The sequence below is a fragment of the Silene latifolia genome, chromosome 3 (assembly GCF_048544455.1).
Source record: "Silene latifolia isolate original U9 population chromosome 3, ASM4854445v1, whole genome shotgun sequence".
Taxonomy (NCBI): domain Eukaryota; kingdom Viridiplantae; phylum Streptophyta; class Magnoliopsida; order Caryophyllales; family Caryophyllaceae; genus Silene; species Silene latifolia.
The window spans coordinates 76,532,625-76,545,925 of NC_133528.1; the positions used below are offsets into that span (position 1 = coordinate 76,532,625).

Below are 13,301 nucleotides of genomic sequence, written 5' to 3' on the forward strand. Positions count from 1 at the left end.
TGGAGTGAATCGAATCGATTTGAATTGAATGGAGCTTAGAAATTGAATGAGCCTGAATCGAATGGAATTTGAGTGTGAACTAAATGAATAGAGCCGAGTAATCGAATCGATTTGAATCGAATAGAGAAATTTGAATCGAATCGAGTGAATTGAATGAATAAGTGAGTTGAACTGGAGTGAGCTGGAAATAAGCCAGAAAGAACAAGGCCTAAGACACCACTTTTGTTGTACCTTTTATCTACTTTTTTTTGTATCCCTTTTATTAGAGATGGAAATCATTTACACGACCCAAAAACCCGACACGAAGTTACGGGTTAGGGTTAAGACAATATGACCATTTAAGTAATTGAGTTGACACGAACACGACACAAAACTTAGACCCTGTTCTTTCTGACTTTTTAGAATCGAATCGAATCGAAGTGAATCGAATAGAGTTGAGCTAAACTAAAGCCGAATCGAATCGAATGGAGCCGAGGTGAATCGAATCGAATCGAATGGAGTGAGCTAAATCGAATCGAATCGAATAGAGCCGAATCGAACTAAGTCGATTGAGTGATTGAATCGAAATAATATTAATATTAATATTAATATTAATATTAAATATTATTATTATTATTATTATTATTATTATTATTATTATTATTATTATTATTATTATTATTATTATTGTTATTAGAAGAAGAAGAACTTTAATAATAATAATATTAATATTAATACTAGTAACTATACTAATTTGAGTGATTAACTAGGTAGCCATCATGAACCACGGTTCACCATCAATCTAATTAGGTAAAATAATAGAGCATCGATTTGCTAGATTGATGTTAAAAGTCTAGCCGATTATCATCCTAATTTGACTGATTAGGTAGCCACCACGAAGCACCAACAATCCTAATTTAATTAATTAGATAAATAAAAATCGACAGACCCTAATTTCATCTTTAACAAATATATAAAATTTGGTTGATTAATTAAAACTCAACAAATAATATTAAAAATTGATAACAAGTAAATTAATTTATTATTTGATAAATTAGAATCCATCTTGTAATTTTTAAGTCATTTGAGCAATTAAGTTAAGTTTTAGGGAAAAATATTGATTTAAGAGTTCACTAGATTCTGTTTTAGGTGAAAAGGGTACAAAATAGAACGTTATGAAAAAAGTGTATGTGAAAGAGTAAGTTTCGTATATGAAAAAATAATTAGGTATTAATAATAGTAATATTAAAATTAACAATGTTATTAATAATATTATTATTAATTAATATTCATATTCATATTAATAATAATAGTAATAGTATTAATTATATTAATATGAATATTATTGATTTTAATAACCATAATATTCACAATAATAACAATAATGAGGATGATTAATTAATAATAAATTAATGATGATGATGATAATAATAATAATAATAATAATAATAATGATAATAATAATAATAATGATGATGATAATAATAATAATAATAACAATAATAATAATAATAATAATAATAATAAAACAACACAACAATAATAATAATATTAATAAATATATAATATTAATAAAAACTATTAAGTTTAATATTTCCAAAATAATAATAAATATATAGTATTAATAAAAGTTATTAAGTTTAAGATTCGCAAAATTGAAATTGGCTGAATTTAGTAGAGCTGAAGTGAAGTGAGCTGAGCTGAGCTGAACTGAATGGAGCTGAGCTGAGTTGAACTGAACTGAATAGAGCTGAGCTGAGCTGAACTGAACTGAATAGAGCTGAGCTGAACTGAACTGAGCTGAAAATAAGCCAGAAAGAACAGGGTCTTAATTGGGTTGGATTAGGGTTGAACTCATTTGACACGAATTCAACACGAATAACTCATTTATTTAAAATTTTCATAGTATATTTGGGTTGAGTTAATAATTCAATCAAACAACTGAAAAGTAAGCAATTTTATTCATCATTTGTGGGATAATATGAGAATAAATTTTAGTTTATTTTATTAATTTATTAGGTTAACCGAGTTAAGTGAATTAAAAAGGACCTGGTTAAAGATAAATAAACAAAGAGGCCGGGTTGGGTTAAATGTCAGGGATTACGCCATTGGTGCATTATATGAAGTACAAAATAGCAAAGATGGTAGTACAATCAGAAATCCACAAGAAGCAAAAACAGTTGCTAGTCTCTAGTCAGACTTCCATAAACGTCTACTTTACCCATTCTTTTCGTCAATAACATATACATACGGAGTTCTCCCTTCGTCTCACCTGCCTTTTACCAACTTCGCTCCATTATTTTCTCATTTATAATAAATCCTTTATCCTCCGCATTTCTCTCAATTTCAATTTCAATTATTATTTATAATCACTCCGTATAATTCTATCAAATTCCTCCCTAATTAAACGAAACGCACCGTATTCCCTTAGCTCTTTCCTCGTCATCGCTGTGGGGTCCCACCATGTCGCTGAGCGTCAGAGACGTACAATTGACGCCGGCGTATTCCGGCGGCGATGACCTGGAATCAGGACACCTTGAGGACGTCCGCCTTCTTGATGATTTTGATATCCAAAACCGAGGAGGCGGCGGAAATAGCAGGAAAATTAAAGTGAATGTTGGTGGGATGACCTGTGCTGCCTGCTCAAACTCGGTTGAATCTGCTCTTCGCTCTGTTCACGGTGTTCATGAAGCTTCCGTTGCTTTGTTGCAGAATCAAGCTTCTGTTGTTTTTGATCCAGATTTACTCAAGGTTTGTCTCCATTTTTATATTCATTCCAGATGTTTGATCACATCATCTTATTTATTTAATATACACTCACTCTGTAACAGCTGTCTAATCTTGTAAAACAAGGTACTAGGGTTATGCTGTAGCTGTTGTATGCTAATGAAATTGAGCTCAGGTTACGGCAAATGCTTTTCAAACCGTCCAGGATGCGCCAATTGTGTAGTTCAATACTTTGCTTCAGCAAACTTATACTCTACTTCTATTGGTTGCCTCTTAATTTAATTTAGTTACGTAAACGTTGCTAGTTACATCTGGTTTAGGCAAAGGTTAACTCAAGGATAATCTGGTTTAGACAAAGGCTGCCTGCCTTCCTCTCTAGTCTCTCATATAACTAACGTGAGGCTCTTTCATTGGCCAATGGCGATAAACGCTATGCTGATTCTTGTGTTAGAGATTCCAGTTTTCCGGCTCTTTCATCTGGTTGATGCATAATTCCATACACCCTTCGCTGAACTTGGATAAATAAATAAGCTAACTAGTTACTATAGTTGATCTGATAGCCAATAATTTGTTCATATTGGGAAAAATATAATTTAGATGGCTACATTATATACCTAAATGCTGGCTGGTATCCAACATGAACAAACTACGAGCTATCAGATCAACTATAGTAACTACTTAGCAATGCTTAATATTGCCTGTGTGATATATTTCCTGGTATCATTTGGACAAACCGACTGAGTATTATTTGAATGTGAATCTTCTGCTTTTGTTCACTTCATCTATATCATATTTCACCTTCATTCATTCCCTTCTTTGGGAGTCCCACGGGTGGGCAGGTACATCAGTAGATTGTTATAACCTTAAATTTGTTCTAGATCGTGGTAGACATGATTAAAAATAAAATTAATATTAAAGGATGTACATTCTCATCCAGTTGACATATCTATCAATCTCATGTGATGCCCATGGTCTTTATGATGCTAAATCGTTTGCTTCTTTTGGAATCAAAACTACTTCATGATGTAAATTCTCTTCACTTTGCTGTAAGCTGAGTTGCTAATCCTGATACCATTTACATCTTTCTCTTTGAAGGTTGAGGATATAAAAGCTGCAATAGAAGATGCTGGGTTTGAAGCTGAAATTTTACCTGAAGCAAAATCTTCTCAGACAGCTCCTAATAAAATTTTGACCGGCCAGTTCAATATAGGGGGTATGACCTGTGCTGCATGTGTGATGTCTGTTGAAGGTGTTCTAAAGGAACTTCCCGGGGTTGTCAGAGCCGTTGTTTCCCTTACTACTAATTTAGGAGAGGTTGAATATGATCCTACTGTTATCAACAAGGATGATATAGTAAATGCTATTGAAGATGCTGGCTTTGACGGCTCTCTTGTACAGAGTAGTGAGCAGGGTAAAATAATTCTTGAAATTGTAGGGATTTCAAGTGAGGTGGACCCCCAGTATTTGGAAGGCTTGCTCTGCCATATAAAAGGTGTCCGAAAGTTCAGTTTTGAGAGGACATCAAAAGAGCTGGAAGTTTGCTTTGATTCTGAAGTAATTGGTTCGAGGTCTTTGGTTGATGCCATTGATGAGGCAAGTGGTGGCCTATTTAAAATACGAGTGAAAAACCCTCTTACGAGAATGACGTCAAAAAATTTGGAGGAATCGTCAAAGATGTTCCAGCTTTTTACAACCAGTGTTTTTCTCAGTGTGAGTATTCTTTAAATTGCCTCCGCACCCTCTCTCTCTCTCTCTCTCTCTCTCTCTCTCTCTCTCTCTCTCTCTCTCTCTCTCTCTCTCTCTCTCTCTCTCTCTCTCTCTCTCTCTCTTCCCTGTTTTTTTTTTTTGTTCGTCGAAAAGATGGTAGTATGGTTTGTGATTGTGTCGTCTAGAATTGAAACCTACGGATACCAATGATACCATTATATCTCAACCCACATAGACCCTAGCAGAAAGCTATGAAAGCAGGTATTATCTGATTGCAGTGAGTTTACTTTCCTAGGAAATTCTTACTGTTACATTCCCTGCAGTCAGGATACATGTCCTAAGCAAAATAGTCCTAAGCAGATGTGCTTGATTTATGTCTAAAGCTCCGGTAGACATATATAACTCAGTGCAGGGGTGCTTGTGACCTAGTTTCTGCTTACTATGTTAGGTTAGGGTTTTCCTGAAGTAAAGATGTGACTGGAAGATTTCAGTGTTTTTGTTACGTTTTTGTGAAATATTAGAACTCCAGAAGTTGGTGTGTGCTTGTGCCGGAGCTCTCTTTGTTTAAGGTGCTCAATCATCACCACGTGTTAAATAAAAAATCCTACTCTGTACCTTTGTGAAGTTTAGAGTAGTCAATTAGCAGTGCTATGTACTCCCTCCATTTTTTTGTTTCTTCCTATTTTACTGCATGGTCTTCAATGCGATACTTTGACAGTTTGATCATGTTTGTAGTGCATTTATAATCTATTTTTTTTTGTTGAAAATATAATTTTTGAAAGCCCTTAGAATGGTAAATATAAATATATTAGTAGCATATGCCAATTCATTATAGTTTTTAGGATATTTAAGCTCAGAATATAGCAATCTTGACCAAAAAGTCAAATGGGAAGAAAAGAAAAAAAATGTAGGTAGTATTATGCCAGCATGAGGTGATGAGGTCCAATGGTTGCATATTCGAGTGATTAGCTACGGGCAACGTGGAATTAAAATTCTACTTTGTACCTTTGTGGAGTTTATTAGATTAGTCAAATTAGCAGTGTTATGTATTATGCCAGCCATAGGTCCTAATGGTTGTGTATTTGAGTGAGTAGCAACTGTCAGCGTGGAATATACACACATGTTATTATTTTCATGTATTCATTGTTATCTTATTTTGACTATTCATATATGCTTACTGCTATGTTACTCCGATACTTCACTCAGTCGCCGTATTCCGTATCCGATACGTATTTTGTCAGATACGATACGATACTTAGATACTTCAGTTTAGACCAAAATATTGAAAATTTCGCACAAAATAGCCGTATCTGATACTCCGATACATATTTGTCGGATAAGAGTAGACGAGTCTGAGTAACATAAGCTTACTGTTCAGTAACTTGTAATCTTTTTTAATTTTTTTACTTCGTAATCCCAGGTTCCTGTTTTTCTTATAAAAATATGCCCCCATGTGCCTGTGTTATATCCTTTTCTTCTTTGGCGATGTGGCCCATTCTTAATGAGAGATTGGCTGAAGTGGGTTTTGGTGAGTTTTGTTCAATTTGGTGTTGGAAAACGTTTCTATGTGGCAGCTGGTAAAGCACTAAGGCGCGGAGCAACAAACATGGATGTCTTGGTTGCGTTGGGAACTTCAGCTTCTTATTTTTACTCTGTTTGTGCACTATTTTACGGTGCTGTAACCGGTTTCTGGTCTCCAACATATTTTGAAACGAGTGCCATGCTAATCACTTTTGTTCTTTTGGGGAAATATTTGGAGACACTGGCAAAGGGAAAAACTTCTGATGCTATTAAGAAGCTAGTTGAGCTTGCGCCTGCTACAGCTTTGCTGCTTGTGAAAGATAAAGGTATAGTTGTGTATAGTAATACTAGAAGCACTTTTTGGCGCTTGTTATCAAAACCTAGTTTCATTGATGCTTATTTTCTTACATACTCCACTTTTTTTAGGTGGAAAGAGCATTGGACAGCGAGAAATAGACGCCTTGCTGATTCAACCTGGTGATCTGTTAAAGGTTCTGCCCGGTACTAAGGTTCCCGCAGATGGTGTAGTGTTGTGGGGATCAAGCTATGTCAATGAAAGTATGGTCACTGGTGAATCTGTCCCTGTCTTAAAGGAAGTCGATTCACCTATGATTGGGGGCACCATGAATTTGCATGGGGTACTTCATGTTGAGGCTACAAAAGTCGGATCTGACACAGTTTTGAGCCAAATAATAAACTTAGTTGAGACTGCACAGATGTCTAAAGCCCCAATACAACAATTTGCGGACTTTGTAAGCGTCCTTTCTTTATTTTATGGATTGATATTGTGCCTATGCTTCTCATTATTATTTCCCAGTTTTTATAGACTTCTTACATAATGTTGGATGTAGACAATCTAGACATCATTATTGTGACTAGTAGTTCTGTTCTGTTTTTTTTTTCTTCTCTTCCTCCTCCTCCTCCTACTCTTGTAGTCTTGTTCATTAATTTCACTTCCAAGAATGATGATTCATGTTAGCAGAGTTATGCCGACCCCCTCTTTTGGACATGCATATTTGTTGCTCCTAGGGTCGTAAGTGGATGAACTCAGTTGATGTTACCTTCTTCCCCATGGTATTATTCCCCATGCTGAATACCATGGAAGCCTCTTAGCTAGGCCGCTAAGGGGAAGTAGAGAGTAGAGTCTCAGATTCCTTTTTTCTTTTATAGCTCTGTGCATTTCTGGCCAATTTTCTAAATAGGAATTACTTTATTTGAAATTGAAAGAAATCTTCGAGTCCAACCTTTAGGTTTTATACTGTTTGTAATCAATCTTTCTGGCACAACTAAGTCCTAATTGATCTCTTAATAAGGATGAACCGCTCATTAAGTGCCTGCAGAAGAGGTGACCGTAAATTTTATTTTCCTCTGCCCATGTCCAGCTTCCCGTTTTTCTATCAGGCAATGGACGGACTTCCAGTTGTCCTCTGTTGAATGGAAGGGAATTGAGGGATCCGTTTTTCCTCTTACTAGACAAGTTAAAATCTTCCCAACATATGAAAGATTGTATCTATACAGAACTTTAATCTCGGGAACTTTGGAATTTAAATCAATGTCATCATAGGCCCCATAGGATCCCTAGATTGAAGCTCCAATCACTCTAGAGCACTATTTGGAATGCCAAGTGACATACCGCTAAGTTGGAGCAGTGGAACCAGCGCTGAAGGTTTCCCTGTACATTTTATTTTTCCCATTTTCTCGTATGTTGTTCTTGAATGCACAAATTGCTGAAACTGATTGTGGCTATCACAGAAGTTTGACTGCCTATTTAGTCTAATCTAATATTCTTTTTAATAAAATGCATGTCTCAATGAATTCAAGAACTGCCCTGTGGATTTATTTACTTTTGTGCTGATATATTTGGGCCTTTTTATTTTTCAAAATGCACATTTTTCCCCTCCCTTTGCCAACTAAACTGTCCTATGTTTGATCCTCTTCTGTATAAGTAATTGAACTTGTATTATTTACCACAGGTTGCAAGCATATTTGTTCCTACAGTGGTGGGTATGGCGTTGATGACATTTTTGGGCTGGTTAGTGAGTCATTGTTTGGTGCTTTGTACATTCTTTTCATGGTTGCAGGTATTGTATGCAACTTCGAAATATTGCCGTTCTATATGTTAACAGTAATTGTGTTTTTTGTTTCCTTTCTTCCATAATGATTCCAGGTACATTGCTGGTGTTGCTGGAGCATATCCTAAAAGCTGGCTGTCAGAAGATGGCAATTATTTTGTATTTGCTCTGATGTTCTCTATATCAGTTGTGGTCATTGCTTGCCCTTGTGCATTAGGCTTGGCTACACCTACAGCTGTTATGGTTGCAACTGGGGTTGGTGCCAAAAATGGCGTTCTTATAAAAGGCGGAGATGCATTGGAAAGGGCTCAGAAGGTTAAGTATGTCATCTTTGACAAGACAGGAACACTAACACAAGGAAAAGCCTCTGTTACAACTGTTAAAGTATTCACTAGCATGGACCGTGGCGAGTTTCTTACATTGGTGGCTTCTGCTGAGGTGCGCTTTCTCTTGTAGCCTTGCTAATGAGTTCTATCACCGTCTTCGCCTCTTTCTCGTTTTTTTTTCCTTTATTTTTTTTTTCAGGGGAGTGGGGGTTATGACAGCTACGTAGTATTGTATTAAATATTATTGGCTGCAGCATAGCACCCATTATGACTGATTTAGTAAAATATTGACAGTCAATGTGACCCCATTTTGAAGCTATATCCACCATATTTATAGTGCAATGGTCGAGATCAGGCTGAAATGACCGAATCCGTTTTCAAGTCTCAGAGATTTAATACTATGATATGTTGGGCTGAAGGAAACACATGCATCAAGGTCTCACAATTCTAGCTTTTCAAGTTTTGATATTGATAGTGTTTATTTATGGTACAGGCTAGTAGTGAACATCCGTTGGCCAAAGCAGTGGTTGAATATGCCCGACATTTTAACTTCTTTGAGCCATCTGAAGCCATGAATAAACAGAATGATGACAATGATTTCAGATATGCTGGATGGCTTTTGGATGTTGCAGATTTCCTTGCTGTGCCTGGGAGAGGAGTTCAGTGTTCTATAGATGGAAAACGTGTTTTGGTGAGCTCTATTCTCGTGTTTTTAATTGTTTGCCATATCTAGCAGCTTCTTGGCATTGTCTTGAGCATTTATTTGACTCCACTGCTAGATTGGAAACCGGAAGCTGCTCACTGAAAATGGCATGAATATACCAACACTGGTTGAAGATGTCATGGTGGAGCTAGAGCAGAGTGCACAAACAGGAGTACTTGTTGCATATGATGGTGTTCTTATTGGAGTTCTAGGAATAGCAGATCCTTTAAAGAGAGAAGCTGCTATTGTGGTGGAGGGGCTTGGTAAGATGGGCATACGACCTGTAATGGTCACGGGGGACAATTGGCGTACAGCTCAAGCTGTCGCTAAGGAGGTATGTAATACTTTCCTGATTTACGGTTGCATAACCTTGTACGGAGTACTTCGCTTGCATTGTTCCACTATTGTGGTGGTACGAATACATCATTCACATAAAAATCTATTTCACATAATCACGTCCATAAGATTGAAGTTAGTATTATGATCGTTTAATATAGCGGGGTATGGATGGAGGAGATACTTTATTCAGGGAAAATTCATGGAAGGTGAAAGATCACACCACAGTTAACATATGACAACTTCTTATGGAAAATTGGATGATGGATAAGGTTTTGAAAGACTAATACTGCCACCTCCGTTGTGGCTCCCTCTCTCCATTATTCATTGCTCATCTCCCCACCTTCATTACCTACTTCTGTCAACACGTCCAACCTCAAATTTTTTTCATTTACATCTTCATCATCTAGTTCTTCCATCGTCACCTTCGTTAATACCCTCAATTCGACTAATACATTTTTTGTCTTCAACATTCGCCGTAAAAATAGTCATAGAAATCAATCACAGTGTTTTTTTTTGTTTTTGTTTTTGTTTGTGTTTGTTTTGTTTATTAGTAAATGGTAAGCTTTGTAGTTGTGTAGTTTTTATTAGGACACTTTGGTCATTATACCTTAAAAAGTGTACCTAAATGATATTCGTGGGATTATTATAGCAAATTTTCCATTTGAGACAAGACTCACTCAAGATTACCAGTAATCTACCCTAGTCTTGACAAAGTCTTAAGTTGAGTCTTGGAAATCCAAGACTCAACTTAAGACTCTACATGAGTCTTGACCCCACTTTCAAAAGAAGACGTCCAATGAAAAAAACCCATGTGTTATATTATTTTTGTTCTTTTTTTCTTAAACCCCACATTTTCTCAAGTAAAGTGAAAAAGTAGAGTCTAAGGTGGGTTTGACTGATAATGTATAAAGTTTGAGGTAAGTCTGAGGTGAGTCTGAACAATAAAGAAATAATAAAAGTTAGTAGAAAACTGATGTGGCAGAGCCTTAAGACTTTGGAGAGTTTTAAGACTTTGGAGAGTCTTACCAATAATCATACCCTTAAATTCTTTGGAAATGCTACATATTCGTAGGTTGTGAATGTGTAGGTCGTTCATACCGATTAAGTAGTGTGGTTTTACCAACTAAAGCATACTCAGAATGGAAATGGGGCAATTCTAAGAACATGGCGCAAATTAAAAATGGGCCAGTTTCTAAGAATTAGAGGAGGGAGTCTTTATGCAGTTACATTTTATTAAAATTTATCATGTTTGACTATTATTTCTTAGTTATTAGTTCGAAAGAGTTTGTAGTTATCGTATACAAGGTGAACAAAGAGGTCGTAGCCGGCAGTTTTTTAAGCACCGAAGTCAAATATGGATAATATAAATGGCGATATGTGGAGTAAGAATTTTTGGTTCTAAGAATTTTACAAATTGTTCTAGTTGCACCACCCATATATTTTAGTATTCCAATCCCCTATAAATTGCCTCTGTGTGATGAGTATTACTTAAACCTAAGATGGTTTTCATATGAATCCAACCCATTGAGCCCTTGCCGTCTCATGCAACTAAACAAGAGTAAATTTAAATTCAGAAAAGCGGAAAGGCAGATCAGACTAAATCATTTAACTCATCTGGCAGGTTGGTATACATGATGTAAGAGCTGAAGTAATGCCAGCAGGAAAAGCGGAAGTAATTCGCTCCTTCCAAAAAGACGGAAGCATAGTAGCAATGGTGGGTGACGGCATAAATGACTCTCCTGCCCTTGCTGCCTCCGATGTAGGTATGGCCATAGGGGCGGGAACCGATGTAGCCATCGAGGCTGCAGATTATGTCCTGATGAGAAACAATTTGGAAGATGTCATAACGGCTATCGATCTATCAAGGAAAACATTCTTGCGTATTCGAATGAACTACGTCTTTGCTATGGCGTACAATGTGATAGCCATTCCGATTGCAGCAGGCGTCTTCTATCCTTGGATAAGGTTCATGTTGCCGCCGTGGGTTGCTGGTGCTTGTATGGCTCTCTCTTCTGTTAGTGTTGTTTGCTCTTCGTTGCTTTTAAGGACATACAGAAAACCCCGACTCACTAGTATACTTGAAATAACTGTAGAGTAGGGTCAAATGGAGAATAGTGGGAGGAAGGAATGTACCTTCTTTTAGTTGATGTTCTCCCAGTTTTGTATATTGGTGTCGATTTTCTTTATATGAGCCGAGGTTGAAATTGGCACCCAGCTCTGTAAATTTGTAACATTTCCCACTTGTTTGGTTATTACCCCTTATCCATTTTTTATGATCTAAAAACGTTGTTCTCAGAAACCCGATTTGATACTATGATTTTATGATCTAAAAATGTTGGACCGATCTTAGATCTTACGATTCTATTATGGTTGTAGAATCATATGATCCTATTCGTCTGAAAATTTCTAGTGGTGGGATCATAATACGATCCTACGATCCGGTTTTATGATAAAAGAATAAATATATAATTTATATAATGACATTATAAAATCCGAAACTTATATAAGTTGTAGAAATATATTTATTAATTATCAATAATTTATGGATAAATATTAATAAGTATATATTTTGATTTTAAATTTTATGTTTTTACCAAGTGAATCTATATTTAGTTGGTTTGTAGAATCTTACGATCCTATGATTCGATTCAACGGATTCGATTCAACCTACTCCATCGATCCAAAATAGAATCTCGATCATGATAACATTGCATGGGATAGTGTGTACGATATAAAATTGTTTGTCAAATACCTCTTCCATCTTATTTATGTTGTCCTACTTTTTATTTTGGGTGGATTTAAGACCGTCTAATAAAATGGGAAAGAGTGGTGATTTGTAGTGTAAATACTTAATTTAAACATAAAAAAAAAAATTATTTTGAGATAAATTTTGGGAGAAAGGAGACAATAAAATTGGGTTGAAGAAAGTAACAGAAAATACCATCGAGTATAAAATGCTAACCTAACTAGTTTTTTTTTTGTTCTTTAACAATGTGTTTTATTGTTTTCTACTCACCAAAAACGGCTTTGACTGGCTATAACTATAACCATGAGTTCCGAAAGCGTCAGTTTTTTTTTTCAAATCAAAGATATATTAAACACGGTCAATTTGAAAAAAAAAAAAAAAGATGTCGCATTCAGAATTCGCCACAAAGAGATATAGTCAGTTAAAGTTTAAAGTTTGATTGACCATAATTTTTGTCACGAGTTCAGAAACTAATAATTTTTTTTTTCCAGATCAAAGAACTCGTAAAACCGGTTAATTTGAAAAAAAAAAAATCGTCGTTTTAGGAACTCTTGCTCTTGAGTTATGGCGTCAAATGCTTTTTTTTTTGTTAAAAAAGATACCATTTAGAAAATGAAAAAACACAGAGGTTAACAAGTAAAATATCCCATAATATAAAACAAGAGTAACATATTATCTTATCATGCATATTTGAGCGGCTCGCGAGCTTTTCAGATGGAGCAAACTTTGCTTGGCTTGACACGTTAACTTATTAAGCCGAGACCGAACTTGAGCCATGCTTGCACAAGTCGAGATTTAATCGAGGCGTGTTCAAGCTGCTAGCGACTTAACGAGTTGTCTCGTCTCATTATCATCCGTAGTTATGACTTTATTTGAAGGATTGTAGCTTGGTGGGCAAGTTTCTAGTATTCAATGGAAAGTTAGGAAGTCAAACTTAGTTGACACTGGGACATAATCCTTCCTCCTCTACCAATTAATACGGCCTACCACATTTTATAATCGCCATTTTTGTTAATTGGGTTAGACTTGACTTAAATAGTTGAAGCCTAAGTCAACCTTTAGTTACTTGCTAACTACGATTTTTGACAAGCATTTTGCTTGATAAATTCTTCATTGGTCATGTTCATACATTCGATGGGAACATATTGACACTATATTATTATAGAAGAGTTACTTGCTAC

At 35.8% G+C, this 13,301-nt stretch overlaps 1 protein-coding gene across 1 annotated transcript; it reads left to right on the forward strand.

The window, feature by feature from the left end:
• The first annotated feature begins 2,097 nt into the window (after positions 1–2,097).
• On the forward strand, positions 2,098–11,658 carry LOC141647732 (copper-transporting ATPase RAN1). Its single transcript, XM_074456032.1, has 9 exons — positions 2,098–2,730; positions 3,802–4,416; positions 5,834–6,260; positions 6,361–6,686; positions 7,908–7,966; positions 8,102–8,444; positions 8,826–9,023; positions 9,112–9,369; positions 10,996–11,658. Exons 1-9 carry the CDS (start codon positions 2,443–2,445, stop codon positions 11,470–11,472), a joined length of 2,991 nt encoding a protein of 996 aa, XP_074312133.1. The 5' UTR covers positions 2,098–2,442; the 3' UTR covers positions 11,473–11,658.
• Positions 11,659–13,301: the final 1,643 nt, after the last annotated feature.

Coding starts and splice junctions, on each gene's coding strand:
- LOC141647732 (XM_074456032.1), top strand. CDS start 2,443: ATGTCGCTGAGCGTCAGAGACGTACAATTGACGCCGGCGTATTCCGGC. Junction 7,967..8,101: donor TTGATGACATTTTTGGGCTG/GTTAGTGAGTCA, acceptor TAATGATTCCAG/GTACATTGCTGGTGTTGCTG. Junction 9,024..9,111: donor TAGATGGAAAACGTGTTTTG/GTGAGCTCTATT, acceptor CTCCACTGCTAG/ATTGGAAACCGGAAGCTGCT.